This window comes from Tenrec ecaudatus, chromosome 18, assembly GCF_050624435.1.
Source record: "Tenrec ecaudatus isolate mTenEca1 chromosome 18, mTenEca1.hap1, whole genome shotgun sequence".
Taxonomy (NCBI): domain Eukaryota; kingdom Metazoa; phylum Chordata; class Mammalia; order Afrosoricida; family Tenrecidae; genus Tenrec; species Tenrec ecaudatus.
Window position 1 is genome coordinate 17,257,407 of NC_134547.1, and position 15,742 is coordinate 17,273,148.

Genomic DNA, 15,742 nt, shown 5'->3' on the forward strand with positions numbered 1-15,742 from the left:
AACGGTTCAGATGTTTTATTAAAATCCCATTCTTTCCAGTCCCCCTTTCCCATGAACTTTTGGAAGCCCTTCAGTGTAACGACATGGAAGGGTGCTCAGCAACGTGCCCACTGGCAGCAGAGAGTGGAGGCCCCGGTACAATTTACCAAAAGTTGGCACAGGCACCGGCCTGAAGGATGCCACTCCTCCGTTGCCTTTCCCAGGCACTGGGCGTGTGGCTGACTGGACCACCTGGGGACTCGCGGCGGTGGCCTGGCGCTGGTGTGTTACTGCCTAGGGCTGTTGGGCCCGCTGACTGACACAGCCACCCAGGGTGTGCAGGGCCCTGGGGTGTGGGGGGGCAGTACCAGCTGTTATCCTCCACACAGGCTTTGCAGATCCGTCCATCAGAGGCCTGTCTGCCGGCCCGCTATCCACAGGCGGGTGGGCCTGGTTAGAGTGGGGTGGTGGTCTCAGCCATCCCCCGGGAGCCGTGTAGCCCTAAGCGAGCAGCACCTCCTTTCTGGGCCCTCAGTGAGGGGGAGCCCATGCCGCCCAGCGCACAGGCCCTGGCAGGCAGCTGGGCCCATCTGAACAGCTCACTTTTGTGGGCGGGACCTCCCTGGGGCCCACCCAGGGGGCAGAGCTGATGCCTTGGTGGTGAGCCCAGGTCCCAGGAGGCCCTGGGTCTGTCCCACCCCAGGCTGCATGCCTGAGGTGGAGGTTGGTGGGACTGAGGTGGGGTGGTCCACCTTTCTCACTCACAGGAGTCAGGGGTCCAGGCCCTGGCCTGGTGCCTCTGTATGTACGTGTGTGTCCTGGGGGTCCGAGCTGGTGGGTGGGGGGGCATGGGAAGGCGAGGTGCCTGGGTTCCCACAGGCCAGAGGCTGGCTGAGTCACTCTCGGCCATCTGGCTCCCATTAGCCCAGGGCGGCAGGGGGCTCTGTGGGGCGGGCCCTGGGCCGGCCTTTGTGGGGATGACTCAGGACCCATGATAACAGCCTGTGGGTACGTGGGGAGTGTAAACAGGCCAGGGAGGCGGAGGAAGTGAAGGAAGGGAAAATTGTGGCTGGGCAGAGGGGGGCAGGGGGCTGGGAGGGGAGGACTCTCTAGTGCCCCCTCCAGCTGGCAGCCCCTGATGTGATCCCTGGTTCTGCCTCTGTCCACCGCTCCACGGCTGCCCCCTCCTGCCCCCCACTCTCCCCCTCTGCGTGAGGCGCTCGACTCAGCACCCAGGGCTCCGCTGCTGGCTGGGCTGGGGGACGGCGGACAGACAGAGATAAAGCCTGAGAGACAGACGAGACGGCCTGTCCATGCAGGCAGGAAGAGCGTCAGCCCCCACTCGGAGAAGGTCACGGCGCCAACCTGGCTGCTCCAGCGAGCAAGAGCCCCACTGGCCTCCGTCAGGCAGCAGGAGAGACACGTGCAGTGGAGAGTGGGCCCAAGGCAGTGGGTGAGGGGAAGGCAGGGAGCCAGAAACGACAGACTGCGACACAGCGAGACCGAGAACAAGACAGAGGCAAGGAAGGGTCATTCGGAGGGCTGGTGTGTGGGACCCTGCCCTGGCATCCCTTAGACAAAGAACCATGGAGCCGGGCTGCCATCAGCTGTCTTGTTGGCGGGCGGGGGGCCTCGGGCATCAGTCTCCATCTGGCTCTGGGCTGGGCGCGTCCTCGGGCTCTTCTTCGTCGAAGTACCTCTCTTCCTCGTCCCTCGCCACGATGTCCAGGTTGTCGAAGTCAGGGTTGTCGTCCACCGTGCTGCCGTGGGAAGGGGCTCTCAGAGGCTGCCTGCTGGGGGTGCCCTGGGGCTCCAGGAGGGCAGGGGGCAGGGGCCTGGGGACCAACCCTGCCTCAGAAGGGGCTCAAAGCCACACACAGCCACTTCCGACGGGTGCAGGGCAGGCTGGCTCTGCAGCGGGTCTTGGAGAGGTGGCCGACAAGGCACACGGGGCCATGTTCCCAATGCAGTGGCTGGGGAGGGGCCGGGGGGGGGCCGGGAACACACTGCTCCTCAGTGGCGCCTGCTGTTGGGAGACAGTTTGGTTGCTCTCTAGCAGGAGCCCTGGTAGTGTTGAGGGCTGGGCAGTGGGCTGCTGGCCCCAGGGTCAGCAGTTTAGGCCCATGGGGTGACTGCACTCTGCCTCGAGGGGAGGGCCGCCTGGACTTGGTGCAGGCATCTGGGTTGTCTTAGCCCCAGAGCCATACACAGGAGGCACTCTGCCATCCGCAGCTGCCTTCCTGAGGGCAAAGCCACCATTCAGGGAACACATGCCAGTCCTCACAGGTGGAGGCACCCCCCCCCCCCCCCCCCCCGCCCCTGGGCTCTGCTGGACAAGGTCAGCTAGATCCCAACCTGCAGCTGGGGCCCCAGGCCAGCTGGGCATCGCTGAGTCACCAGTGCTGCCCACCAGGTGGCCCCTGAGGCAGGGTGCCATGCAGGGTCTGCATCTGCTCAGGGTCAGGATGCTTAGAAGTAGCCAGGGCGGGGTTTGAACCTGGGCCATCTGCTGGCAGCCCCAGGCTCTGCGTCTCTGGGCCACACCTCTCTCTGAGCCCGGGTCCTGCTCCCTGAGGGCACACTCGTTCCCCCGAACTCTTGCCCTCATGGAGACAGTGGAGAAACCCAAGGCTGCGTCCTGTGGCACACGAGGTCTCCCTCCGGGGTGCTGTGGGGCACCTGGAAGCTTGGGGTAGTGGCATCTCGTCCTGCTGTCACCCCTGCTCCTCCCCCACATCCAGGGTCCCAGGCCCGTTGGGGCAGGCGGGAGCTGCACACCTATAGTCAAAGTCTCCGTCCTTGCCGTCCAGGAAGTGTTGGTGCATCCGGCTAGTGAACTCCTCTCGCAGGATCAGCCGCTCCTCCGAATCGGGGACCCGGGCCTCTGAGTCTCCGTCGGGGCTCTCGCCTGTGGGGACACCACGCTGGGCTGGAGTGCACACACACCACATACCGCAGCTGCCTCTGCCTGCCTATGCCGGCTCCAGGGGTCCCTGCCTGCTGGATGCAGTACCAACACGCACTGACCATGCAGTGCTATACCAGCCGGGCCGGGGGACAGGGGAGGCCCGAGGGGTGCCTCGCAGGCCTTCCTCCAAGCCTCCGAGGTCACCGGAGTGGCTGTGTGTGCGGGAGGGACAGAGGCTGGGGCGGGCCAAGGTGGTGGGAGGCCACAGAGAGACAGGGCACGGGGCCTCCTTGCCCCTCACCTTCCCCGCTGCTGTCCTCTTCCTCCTCCTCCTCCTCCAGGCAGGCCTCCTCCTCCTCCTGCTGCCGGAGCAGCCGCTGCCGCACCTCCCACTCCTGGTAGGACTGCAGCAGCAGGTCCGAGAGCGGGCAGGCAGGGGCGCCAGGGGGCTGGGGCGCGGGGCCGCGGGCGCTGAGCTCCTCGGGGGTCAGGTACTGGCCGATGTACTGCTCGTACAGCAGGGGGGCCCGGAAGCGCATCTGCTCGTCACTGAAGTACTCACCCCCTGCACGGGGAGACAGGGGCGGGGCGGTGCTGGGCGTGTGCAGAGCAGCTGGTTGGACACGCCTCCCATGTGCCGGACGCCGCCCTGTGGTAGCATGCTCAAGCGTGCGGCTAAGCGTGTGCACAGACAGGCACACAAGTGTCCTCGCCTGTCTCAATGTGTACGTGACCAGGCTCTGCAGCTCACACACATGCCCACCACCCCGTGGGGTCTGTGCACACGCGGCGACCCGTGGGAGCCGACTGTGGGCACACGAGGTGAGCTCGGCGCACGTGGTGGTCGAGAGTGGCCGCTGTATGCACGGGGCTGCCTGGTCCCGCGCGGGGAACTGTGAGCCTGCGTCTGCAACAGCAGGCAGGGCGGCGGGGCACAACTGTGTGCACGCAACCTGCTGCCCACGCACCGGGGTGCCTGCTCGCCCCTTCCCAGGGTGCTCCTCTCCACACCCCTCTCCTCGGGAGGCTCCGGACTCCTGCCCTTCCCTGGATGCCTGTTCCCACAGAAGTTAAACCTGCGGCCCCAAGTCCCTCCTGTCCTGTCCCTGTCCCTGGTTTCAGAGCCCAGGGCAGAGAAAGCCCAGGAGGGTCTGTTTGGAGTCTGTGTTCTAGGTCTCACCCTGCTGGGCCTCTCTCTCTGGCGCCTCCTGCCCTCCCTCTTCCAAGCTCTGCCACCTTCTCTCTCTGGATCTGTCTCTCTCCCTCACCCTTTTGTCCCTGCCTGCACCTCACTTCCTGTTCTCTACCCCCTCCCTATCCATCCACCTACTCACCCACTCACCCCTTCTTGTCCCTGTGTCAGGCTTTCGGCTGTTCTACAGCCTGTACCTCCTCCTTGGCCACAGAGCGCAGTCGCCCTCCCCTTTGAGCTCTGCTGCAAGGTCTGTTGTGGCTGAGATGCTCCTAAGTACAGCAAACCAAAAGGCTATCCAAGTTCTCCATTGCTGTTCCCACCAGCTGTGTCTTGTTCAGGATGGAGTTGATGTCCCAGCGCCAAAAACAGGTTTCCCTCACTGCCTCTGTGTATGACGTGAGGCAGGGATCGCAGGGATGTGGGTTGTGGCGCTCTCCTTTGCCCCCGATGTGAAATGGCACTTCTGCCCACATTCTGACGGCCCTTACCCTCTGTGCCTTGTCCTCACCACTGTTTATCACCACCTCTCGCCCACCCTTAGCTCACTGCCGTCCACTCAGCCTCTCTCCCTGCCCCGGAACTTGGCTCTAAGATCGGTCTCTGCATTTCTGCCCTTGCTTCTTTGCTTCTCTCAGTCGGTCTCAGTTTCCCACTCGCCTCCTCTCCTCCCTCCCCACCTCTGCCCCCACCTTGGATGAGCTCTCGCAGGGCAGCATAGCGTCGGTTGCGCAGGGCCCGGGGCCGGGCGGTGCCTTGCTGGGCCACCTTGGCGCAGTAGAAGTCTGCACGGTGGTCGCCATGCAGGTGGCTGAAGCAGGTCAGGTGCTCCTCCCGAAGGCCTGTGTGGAAGCGCTCCAGGAACACCAGCGGCTTCTCTCGGTAGAGCTGGCCCAGGATGGCCACCTTCTCTCGCTCCGTCAGGTCAGGCTCGCCCTGCTGCTGGCTGCACACAGGCAGGCGGCTGGCGGCCACGGCCCGCAGCATGGTGCTCACCGCTGGGCTTTCCGTCTCAGGACCATCGTCGTCCAGGGCCCCTGGTGCTCCCTCTGAGCTGTCCACCTGGTCCCGGGGCTTGGGCAAGACTGGTGTCCAGCTGAGCTCCCCCCAGTGGCCAGAACGAGATTCCGTGGGACCTGTTGGATGGGGAAGATGCTGCAGTCCGAGGGGGCAGTCGGGAAGGAACAAAGGGCCGTGTTCCACCATCTCCTCCTGTCACACTCATCGCGCTGCCTGCTAGATGCTGGACACGGTTCCAGGCCCGACCCAGAGCTCCCACGGGGACGGCGACAGGCAAAACCACCTGCCCTCAAGAAACTGAGTGGCAGCGGGGCGCACACACAAAATTAAGAACATGATTTCATACGCCACTCCAATGACTGAAGACAGAGGGTGTCAGGAGTTCTCGAGCACTATTAAGAGATATAAGACCGGAGGGGAAAGGAGCAGGGTGCAGGCTACAGTTTACAATGGGGCAGCCAGAGAGGCACGCTTGTGCACTGTGGTGCTGGAATGGAGCCCCGAAGGGCTTGGGGAGGCCGCGGGGAGGCTTGTTCCAGGTGGAGGGAGCAGCACGCGTACAGTGAGATACACCCGGACACCGGTTGCTTAGCCCTTCACTCATGGATTCACACCAGCATCTGCTCCCCCCACTCAGGCGCCCAGTTTCCTCACTCCCTCTTAGGACCATTCACACACTGATGGAGCTGCTGTCCTTCCACTTGACTCAGGGAGCGGCGCTCAGCTGAGAACCCACAGGACGAGCTCCCCCTCGAGAAGCTGCCAACTGTGTGGGGGGCAGTGGGGGGGGGCAAGGTCAGAGGTGAGTCAGGCACCGATGACCAGTCTCCTCAGCAAGACGGGTTTCATGCAAGCGGTGGGAACTGAGCTAAGGCTGCAGCAGGCAGAGGGAGGGCAGAATACAGACTGCCCCTTCAGGTAGCTTTGGGGGTGTGGTGGGGGGTGAGGGAGTGAAGGGGGAGTGGTTACAGGTGTGACAAACCCAAGCCCCCTTGCCCTGGGCCCCATCCTGATTCACAGTGACCCTGTGTGCCCGACAGGGTGGAACGCTAACCTCCTCTTCCCCTGGAGGGCTTGAAGGGTGCGTGGTCAGCAGCCCAGCCATAGACTCCAGGGCCCGTATGTATGTTGAGAGCTTCAGTCATAGAGGCAGAAGCCTGCACTGGACGGAGGCAGAGTGGGGGTGGACGAGCACTCAGTGGGGCTGCGTCCTCAATGAGCCCAGGGCTCTGGCCTGCGACAGTCAGAGGGCTGGAGGGGGGGGGCTCCCCCAAAGGGAGGTGGTTCCAGTGACTGCTTGGGGCGGGAGAGAGGGAGGAGGGGGGCAAGTGGGGTGAAAGATGATGACAGGCGTAGGCAGACAGACGAGGGCCTGGCCCAACGGGGCGAAGACATACCCATGACGGAGAAGGTGACAGGCTTGGGTGGGGCTGGGTGGGGGCGGGGAAGGGGACCCCCCCCCCTCGAGAGATCCCACAGTCTAACCCCTGGAATGTTTGCTACCCAGTCGGTTGCGGCTCCAGAGGGCAGGTGCCGGGGCTCCGCATTAGGCTACGAAGCCCTGGTCCGTGGGTGCCACCACCGGCCCCTCGGGGTGCTGGCAGATGAGGCTGTTAAGATGGCCAGCCTGGGACACGCTGGCGTCGCGTCTACGGCGGGGCGGGGACGCAAAGGGCTGGCCCCGGCTGGGAAGAGGTCGCTTTTAGAGTGGACCCGGGACCCACTGACGACGGGGCGGGGGAGGCCGAGGCCCGGGGTCCTCACGTCCCCGGGGAAGAGTCCCCCTAGTGACGCACGCGCCTGCGCTCACCCTCCGCCTCCGCGCGGCCCAAGCCTCACCCTCCTCGGGCTCCCGCGCCGCCGCCGTCGCAGGCGCCACCGGGCTCGCCACGGCCTCCATCCCGAGCCTGTGGGACGAGCAACCGCCGCGGCAGGTTCCGTGCGCGCCTCGCGTCCGACGCGCCCCGCAGGCACTTCCGGTCGGCGTTCCCACGGTCCGGGCTCCGCGCGCCCCGGCGCCCGGGTTCCGGCCGCAGGTGGGCCCTGCCTGCGCATGCGCGCCGCCCGCACGCGGTCCCCTTCCCTGGGAAGGGAAGCTGCCGGGATGGGTGGTGGTGGACTGTCTGAACTCCGCAGGGACGCGTTGTCGGGAGGGCTCAGCACCGAGGCTCCTCTTCTTGCTCTGGACTCCAGCGCTGCTCTCGGGGGCATGGTATGTGGTTTCAGCGAGTGCTCGCTCTCCCTTGAGCCCGAGGCAGCTGTCCCCCTAGGGCGGGCGCTCTGGTCTGTTAAGAACGGTTTGTGATTTGAGTGAGTCTGCAGAGCAAATTAGTTTTCATACAATTCATAGGCGCTTCTGAGCTCAGGCTCAGTAGCTTGTTTACTTCCTGTATCGCTGTACCTCCTCAGATCGTTTAAGGAACCACTTAATGCAGACGCTGAGTAAGGAAGAGGCTTTGGGATCATGGTGCTGGTGAAGAATCCTGAAAGTACCGTGGACTTCTAGAACTAACCAGGCTCCCTTGGAAGTATAACCAGGATGCTCCCTAAGACAAGGAGGGCAAGCCTTCATCTCAGACTTTGGACCTGTTCAGGGGTCCAGTCTATGGAGAAGGGCTCGTGCTTGGCAAAGCAGAGGCTTAGTGCGAAGAGGGGGAGACCTCTGTCCAGCTAGAGCAGTGGTCCTCAACCTTCCTGGTGACACCCTTTCATACAGTTCATGTGGGGTAGGTTGACAATCTGCTTGATTGACAGAGCCGTCACAATGGGCTCCGACAGAACTGGGGAGTGTCGTGTTCTGTGACACAGGATTCCAAGGAGCGGGAACCCATTCAACAGCTCTGCCAAGTCAACACTGGCTGGCAGGAGACAGGTGGGGAGATTAGAGAACCTCCCACTTGATGGTCCAAGGCCCTGGTTTACATTACGGGATGGATAAGAATCCACCTGGCCTGTGGAAGGGCAGTCAGGAAATGCTTTTTTCTTTTAAGTGGAATGCTTGGAACTGACACTTGAAAATTTATTTTCTAAAATAGAGGCTTACCCTTTTTATATAAGTAACAGTGGGGCAGCAAGGGATACAGCCAGTCATGTCACCAGGGACCAGAAGCAGTGTTATTTGACGGGCCAGGGTAACGGAAACTTGGGAAGAAGCCAATGTGGTGACCCAGAGCCCATCTCATTCCTCCTCCTTTCTTCTGGGGATCAGGAAATGTGGAAGGCAGCAACATGTATCATCCTTGGCATATTACAAGAGGCCAGCAGAGGGTGCTAGCGACCCACACAGGGACCAGCATTTCCCAGAGTAGGCAGTTCTAAGCTCCCTCTTCATGAACCCTGCTTCCGTGGTTGATTCTTAGGAGCTCCACTGTCCCTGGGGCAGCATCAATTCAAACGCTGTGCATTTGCGGTGTCTCCTTTAGGGAGCTTGGAGTCTTCACATAGGTGTCCCTAAGCAGGGCAGTTTCCTTAGCAGTCTTCACCCACCCATCTTGGCCCTTTCTTGTTGATGCCCCTCCCCATTCTGCAGCCCAACTAACCTCTTGTAGCATGTGAGCAGGGAACTGACCTAGAAACTCCTGTGCCCCAGCACCCCATCATCACATAGGTTCAGCAAAATGCTGAGTTAGCAGGTGAATGGTGGTCGGCTGGGATTGACTGGAGGCAGGCTCTCACCCCAGCTGACCTTTGTCCCTCTCACAGGCCCCCTCCAATCACTTGGAGCCATCACTGGCCCTAGACCTGCCCTGCCTCTGCATTGGGAAGCTGAGTCTGCCTTTAGCCTGAGGATATACTTCGTGGGACAGCCGAAGCCCCTCTGGCCCAGGATTCAGGACAAGCCCCCAACCCATGTCAGTCACAGCTTCTCTCTCTTGCCCAGGACCTTCTCTTCAAAATCACCAGACCAAGCTGGAACTTCAACCACCATGAAGGGCCTGAGAACCACTCTAAAAACCAACTAGTCGATTTCAAACTGGAGGTGCCCAGCAAAATTACTAGGGGCACCCCCTGAATCAAAGATAGGGCCAGGCCCCCAAAGCCCTGAGGAATTCCACATTGGTTAAATGAAGGAGAAATCATTTCCTCTGGAGAAGCCGTCCACCCTCACCCCCAATTGAGGCCAAGTGCAGTAACACTTCAGGGTTCTGTCCCTGCTTCCTTCCTGCTGGGAGGTGCTGTCATTTATTGAAAGAAAACAAAACAGGGTGAACACATTTTGTAGTAAGTGCAGTTTGTTAAAATCCCATGAAAAACAAGGGGCAGGAGAAAGTAAAGCGAATCAAGGGGGTGAGGTGGGGGAAGCTCTCAGCTCTAGGGGGGCTCAGGGCCTGGAAACAGCAGCAAGAGGCCATCTGGCTCTGAGGAGAAGGAGCCCCACCTCCCTGTTCTCCCTCTTCCCTCCTGCCACGCCACCAGAAACTACCAGGAGGCCCGGAATAAAAGTTTCCAAGTTCAATAGTCACACTCTCTCCAAATACAAAAAGCAGTTACACTTCAACTCAACACAGAGGCTTGTGTGTGCAGACCTGGGGACTGAGACAATGTATAAAAGGGGAGGTAAAGGTCATCTTGTGGTTTGTTGTGTGAGTGCTTGTGGTTTTGTTTCCAGGGGGCGGCTCATCCTCGTTGTATGAACCCTTTAGATGGTCACCTCGATGAAAGATCAACAGCTGACCCATAGTAAAAATGGATAAATTCGAAAATTAAAAAAAAAAAAAACAACACAAAAATCCAAAACAAACAAAAAAAAGCATAATTACAAAAAAAGCAAAAAGAAAAAAAACACCAACAAAACAACCCTCTTCCCTATCACTCCTCCCTCTACAATTTTACTTTTTAAAACTCATGGGCTGTGTTTTTTGTTTTTTTTTTATAAAGTTTCTGATTTTTTTTTTTTAATCCTGAAAAGTAGACAGTAAAACAGCTCCTGGAAGAATTTACAATAAACTTCATGAGGGTCTGGGAAGCTGGGACGACCGGATGGGAGGGTGCCCACCCCAGTCCCCAAAGCTTCAAGGTATGACTGTGGGAGAGGGCCTCTTTAGTCAAAAAGGGAGGAGGAAGGGGAGGGAGGAGGTGGGAGCAAACAGAAAATGAAAGGTCATTGCTGCCTATAGACTCCAGGGGGATAGAAGAAGCCCCTGGTGGGAGGCAGCCCTGGGACGGCCTCACCCCACTGCCCCAGCCCACCCGGTGGGGGCGGTGGAGGCCCGGTGGGCGGGGGCTGGTGTCAGAGGCCCTTGGGAGGGCAGGCAGGGCGATGGGGCGGCCGGGGGAGCCCGGCTACTGTGTGCTCGTGCCGCCCTGTGTGCTCCCGGAGTAGCTCCCGTAGTCATAGTTCCCGTAGTAGGGTGGCCACTGGCCCTGGTTCTGGTAGTACTGGTTCCACTGCTGGGCATACTGGGGAGAGAGAGGGGCCAGGGGAGGTCAGGCAGATGCAGCACCGGGCTGGGCCTCCTCAGACCCACCCCCCACCTAGGGGAAGAGCTGGGTGCCGATGGTGGTTGACAGCTAGGTCTCCACTGACAGAAACCATGAGGACCAGTGACTGACACGGTGCCACCCAGAGGCAGATGGGGATGGAAGGCACAGTGAGAGAACAGATTGAAAACACCGCTGCCCACAACCCCCAAACCCTGGAGAATATATCATGACCACCCACAGCACAGCTGGACCCCAGCCATGAGGTCAGTAGGCTGCCATCTTTCCAAGGAGAAATTGGTACTCCTGCCTGGGAAAACATCCCCAGGTGGGCCCTTAAAAGCTCCCCACCCAACAGGGTCCCCAACCGGCACCTACCTGCTGATACTGGTTATAGGTGGGCTGAGGGTAGGTCTGTGCGGCAGGGGGTGGCGGTGGGGTGTAGGGGGCTGGGGTGTACCCGCCGTAGCTCCCGTAGTTGTAGGCAGGCGGTGGAGGTGGCGGAGGCGGAGGGGCTGTATAGGCCTGAGCGTAACCTCCCTGGCTGTAGGGTGGCTGGGTATAGCTCGGCTGCAGAAGAGAGATAAACAAACAAAATAAGGGGGTGCAGGTGCACAAGCAAATGTGGTGAAGAAAGCTGATGGTGCCCGGCTGTCAAAAGACCGAGAGTCTGGGGTCCTATTGGCTTGAAGATAAACAAGCAGCCATCTAACTGAGAAACAACAAAGCCCACATGGAAGAAGCACACCAGCCTGTGAGATCATGAGGGGTCGAAAAGATCAGGTACGAGGCCTCAAAGAACAAAAAAATCATAGCATTGTGAATGAGTGGGAGTGCACAGTGGGGACCCAGGGCCCATCTGTGGGCAATTGGAAATCCACTTGCAGAAGGGTCTTAGGGAGGAGAGGAACCAGTCAGGATGCAGTGTAGCAATGACGAAACATACAACTTTCTTCTAGTTCTTAAATGCTTCCTCTCCACCACCCGACTATCTGGATCCCAATTCTACCGTACAAATCTGGCTGGACCAGAGGATGTACACTGGTACAGATAGGAACTGGAAACACAGGGAATCCAAGACGGATGAATCTCTCAGGACCAGTGCTGAGAATGGTGATAATGGGGAAGGTGGAGGGAGGGTGGGGTAGAAAGGGGGAACAGATTACAAGGATCTACATATAACCTCCTCCCTGGGGGACGGCCAGAGAAGTGGGTGAAAGAAGACGTTGGATGGTATAAGATGACAAAATAGTAATTTATAAATTATCAAAGGTTTATGGGGGAGGGGGAGAGGGGAAAATATGAACTGATACCAAGGGCTCAAGTAAAAAGCAAATGTTTTGAGAATGATGAGGGAAACAAATGTACAAAGGTTCTTGACACGGTGGATGTGTGTGGATTGTTTTAAGAGTTGTACGAGCCCCCAATAAACTGACTGAATTATTTAAAAAGAAGGGGCCTGTGAACTGGCCAGGTCACAGCTGGGAGGGAGGCTAGTCCCTGTCAGGTGAGGAGGTGGGTTGGCGGGAGCCACTGATGATCTCCTGAGACAGGCCTTCTGTGGCTCGCCTTCCTCAGTGCTTCCTGTCCAGGGTATATCAATCAGCCAGTCAGTCACCACAGCCTCAGTCACTGGGCCTGGGTCACAGAGCTCCACAGTGGCAGAGCCTAGAATAGGCCTGGCACGGTCTAGTCCTACGGCCTGCATCCTTAGTCCTTAAGCGCCAGGACCACCCACTCCTCACTACAAACTCAGGCCAGAGTTTCCAGTCACAAAAATCAAGGCATAGTGGAGGTGGGGTTTAACTATGGGTGGGCTCGACCCTTACTCCAAGAACTAGCCACCCCTGTTGTCCCGGTAGCAGCTCAACAGAGCCCTCTAGAGAGTGCCCATGTGTCACCAGCCAGCTCAAGAGCGAGCTCTTCAGTTCCTTCCCCACCATAGGTCTCCTGCTCACGTCCAGACAAAGTGGTCCCAGCCCCTTCCAGCCTTGGTAAGGGGCGACTCCAAGGAGTGCGTTCTTGGGGACAGAGGCCTGTAACTAGCCAGGGAAGAGGTCCTTGATTGCCGTCCAACCCCGGCTCTCTGATGCTGCTTCTGGCTCATGCCAGCAGTCAGTCAGTGGTGAAAGCTTGGGCGGGGGCTGACTCGCCTCACCTGTGGAGGGCTGTAGCTGCTGACGGTGGGGGTGCTGGTGCTGGCGCTGGAGCCAGGGATGCTGCTGCTCTTGCTGTAGCTGCTGGCCCCAGGGAGGCTCCGCACAGGGCTGTAGCTAGGTGGTGGCGGTGGCTGCTGTGGTGGGGGCTGTGGTGGGGGCGGCTGCTGTGGTGGGGGCTGCTGCTGGGGTGTCCGGTTGTAGCTGCCTCGGTTGTTGGAATTGTTGTTATCCCGGTTGTTGTTACCCCAGCGGTTCTGGTTGTAGCCACCTCCCCCGCTGCGGTTGAACCCTGTTATGGAGAGATCAGAGGTCCCATGATGCTCAGCCAGGTGGTCCTCAGGAACCAGGCTGTCTAGGTGACTGCTGTGCCCCCAGCTCAACCCGAACAAAGTAAAGGGACAAACAAACCTATCACAAGCAGCCTGCAGGCATCCCTGAGGCTTGGCCCGACAATGGCAGCACCTGCCTGCTGTTAAGTGCTGTTACCCCTACTAGAAGGGTGTCCTCTGAGGATGGCCCCTTTCTATGACAGCCTTAGCATCTCAATGGGCGCTGAGCAAAAGAGAAACCTTTGCCTGGGCTGGCAGACAGGTGCCATTCACCAGGGGCAGCCCCTCAGGCTTAGCCAAGGGCCCCGGGCAGCTGCTCCTCTGCCCTGAAGCCATTCCTCTGCCCTGGCTTGTTGTCACTTGCAACCCTGAATCCTGCAGCCCCCTGTGCCCCAGGCCTTTCCCTTCTGCTTGGAATTTGCAGCGAGAGCTCCGTGCTGTGGCTGTGTCCCCAGAAGGGTCTAAAAGAGAGCAAGTGGGCTCAAGGTATGCTTGTTCCATCAATGAACACTCCTTTAGAGACCTGGGAACAAGTGGCAGAGGCACGGGCTCCAGCTCTGGGCTAGACTGGCAGATCCTGCTCAGGCCGCCTCTGCTGGCTTCCCTTTATTGTGACAACAGACCATCCTACCACCTGCCTGGTGCCAACCGGTATGCAGGATGGCAGGAAACCATACCTGGCCCTTTCTGACAACAGCAGTGGCAATGTGACAAAGTAGGCGGCATGCCGATGGGCGGTGGGATATCCCTCACATGGGAGTTTTACTTCGGCCTATTTATCAAGTGACATGAAAAGCCTCCAATTTTGCGTGGGGCCCAGAACAAGAAAAGGCTCTTCAACAGGTCCAGGCTGTCGTGCAAGCTGCTTTGCCACATGACCAGCTGATGGTGTCAGATGTAGATAGAGATGCAGTGTGGAGTCTTTGGCAGACCCCTATTGGTGAATCACAGCGTAGACCATTGGGATTTTGGACTAAAGTCCTGCCATCCTCCGCACACAACTACTCCTCCTTTGAAAAACAGCTGTTGGTCTGTTGCTGGGCCTTGGTGGAGACTGAACGCCTCACCATGGGCCACCAAGTCACCATGCGGCCTGAATTACCTATCATGACCTGGGTATTGTCTGACCCACGTAATCATAAAGTTGGACGTGCGCAGCAACACTCCATTGTTAAATGGAAGTGGTATATGCGAGATCGGGCCAAAGCAGGACCTGAAGGAACAACTAAGCTGCATGAAGTGGCCCAAATGCCCACAGTCTCCACTCCTGACCATGGTGGAGAGCACTTACCTCCTCGGTAGCTGCCGCCTCCGCCACCACCTCCCCCTCGGTTCTGAAAGCCTCCTCGGTTGGCCCCGGGGGGCCCTCTGTTGTCATAGCGCTGGAAACCACCACCACCTCCTCGGCCCCGGAAGCCACCGCCGCGGTTGTCGAATCGCTTCTCTGGGGGCGGCCCCGCCTTGCGGCCTTCCTCGTTGTACTGCTGGACCAGCCTGTCTGCCTCCTCCCGCTGCAGCTCAATGAACAGCACCTCGTCCAGGAAGTCCCCCGCATCGGGCAGCGTGAAGTTGGCTAGGAGGAGGTGAGAAAGAACGGGGTGCAATGTGTTTACAACCCTTCCTTCGGCCACCAACAACAAACAGCCTGTCTTGCCCTCTGGGGACATCTACACCCCAAGCCACAGTGCTTCTCTCCTGCCAGCCTCAGCTCTGGGCCACCCCCATTTTCAAAAAGGTGTAAGCAAACTCATGCTGCCTGCCCGCCCACCCAGGGGTGTAGGGCAAGGTCCCACAGGGTTGGCTCCGTCTCCTCCCCTCCTCGCCTGACAGTGCCTCCCCGTCCACAGCTGTGCTGAGCAGAAAGAACCATGCAGAGGCACATCCAGAGGCTGAGCTGGGTCACGGGAGGCCTACAGCGCCGGGCAGGGTGGGCCAAAGGAACGGAGTCTCTGAGGAGCCTGTGTTGACGGCACCCGGGCCACGGCACCTCACCTTTCATTTCTAAGACCGCATGGTCCGGGACATCCTTCCCCTCCTCGTCCGTGCGTTTGATTGTGCGATCTTTGAGGTCCTCGTCCGTGGGACAAATGACAATGGCTTTGCGTTGGAAGCCTTCGAATGGCCGCATTTTTCGTCTCTGGGCTGACCCATACACATTTGTCTAGAAGCAGCAGCAGGTGATGGTCATTAGGACATCACCAGTTGGTTTTCAACTCGGAGATGCCAAGAGCTGACTAAAGGACACCGGCTCTCCTTTGAAGAACAGAAACCCAGGAAACTGGCCCCTTCACCTTGCAGATTCGAGCGTGCGTGCTCAGAGAAGGGAACTCGCTTGTCAAGGGGCTGCCACCAAGCTGGGACAAGGCACCCCTAAGGCCGGGCTCTTTAGTTTTACTTGTGTTTAGGGAAAACACATACACGCTCACTATAAACGTGGAGCAGTGTAGAGTCCCCTGAACACCCCAGCTACATCCTCAACCTGTAGGAACCTTCCCATGTACACTCTGGCCACACTCACAACTTCTAGCAGAGCCCAGTGTGCTCCTCCATTTTCACGGCACGATGGGCCTCTGACATTTTTTGGCACCAACGTTCTTTCTGATTGGCTATCCAACACCTACCGATGCCACTAGCTACCCACCCTGCTCACAGACAGTGTCAGACCTCACTGCTCTGACTCCTGTAGTCCTTCCTGGGAGGTCAGCCCCACCCACCGGTCTAACCACCCAGAGGA

The 15,742-nt window shown here is 59.2% G+C and overlaps 2 protein-coding genes and 1 long non-coding RNA gene across 6 annotated transcripts in view; 1 reads left to right on the forward strand and 2 right to left on the reverse strand.

Annotated features, from left to right (window-relative positions):
- On the reverse strand, positions 1-7,119 carry CCDC97 (coiled-coil domain containing 97). Of its 3 annotated transcripts, none has more exons than XM_075537749.1 (5): positions 6,939-7,119; positions 4,772-5,215; positions 3,189-3,452; positions 2,758-2,887; positions 1-1,739 (listed from the first exon to the last, which is right to left on the reverse strand). In XM_075537749.1, the coding sequence occupies exons 1-5, from the start codon at positions 6,997-6,999 to the stop codon at positions 1,619-1,621; spliced, it is 1,020 nt and encodes a 339-aa protein (XP_075393864.1). In that variant the 5' UTR covers positions 7,000-7,119; the 3' UTR covers positions 1-1,618. The 3 variants fall into 3 exon arrangements, with proteins under 3 accessions (XP_075393864.1, XP_075393862.1, XP_075393863.1); XM_075537747.1 differs by lacking the exon at positions 6,939-7,119 and adding an exon at positions 6,154-6,274; XM_075537748.1 differs by lacking the exons at positions 1-1,739; positions 6,939-7,119 and adding exons at positions 1,746-2,005; positions 6,154-6,882.
- LOC142432488 (uncharacterized) lies at positions 6,570-9,999 on the forward strand. The gene is made up of 2 exons (XR_012780899.1): positions 6,570-7,311; positions 8,802-9,999. It is a non-coding gene; the product is annotated as an uncharacterized LOC142432488 (long non-coding RNA).
- HNRNPUL1 (heterogeneous nuclear ribonucleoprotein U like 1) overlaps positions 9,314-15,742 on the reverse strand; it is a 26,216-nt gene continuing 19,787 nt past the window's right edge. For both annotated transcript variants that reach the window (XM_075537746.1, XM_075537745.1), the window contains exons 11-15: positions 15,001-15,169; positions 14,300-14,581; positions 12,679-12,968; positions 10,899-11,090; positions 9,314-10,499 (exon numbers count right to left, since the gene is read on the reverse strand). In XM_075537746.1, coding sequence (XP_075393861.1) covers positions 10,383-10,499; positions 10,899-11,090; positions 12,679-12,968; positions 14,300-14,581; positions 15,001-15,169 — 1,050 coding nt within the window. In that variant the 3' untranslated portion in view covers positions 9,314-10,382. The remainder of the gene's footprint in view (positions 10,500-10,898; positions 11,091-12,678; positions 12,969-14,299; positions 14,582-15,000; positions 15,170-15,742) is intronic.

What these genes read in the sequence shown, in the direction of transcription:
- CCDC97 (XM_075537747.1), bottom strand. Translation starts at nt 6,244, where the DNA reads ATGACTGAAGCTCTCAACATACATACGGGCCCTGGAGTCTATGGCTGG. An exon ending in GCCCTCCAGGGGAAGAGGAG is followed by an intron (nt 5,216 to 6,153) that starts GTTAGCGTTCCA and finishes CCCATCCAACAG; the next exon opens with GTCCCACGGAATCTCGTTCT. An exon ending in GACGGAGACTTTGACTATAG is followed by an intron (nt 1,740 to 2,757) that starts GTGTGCAGCTCC and finishes TTCCCACGGCAG; the next exon opens with CACGGTGGACGACAACCCTG.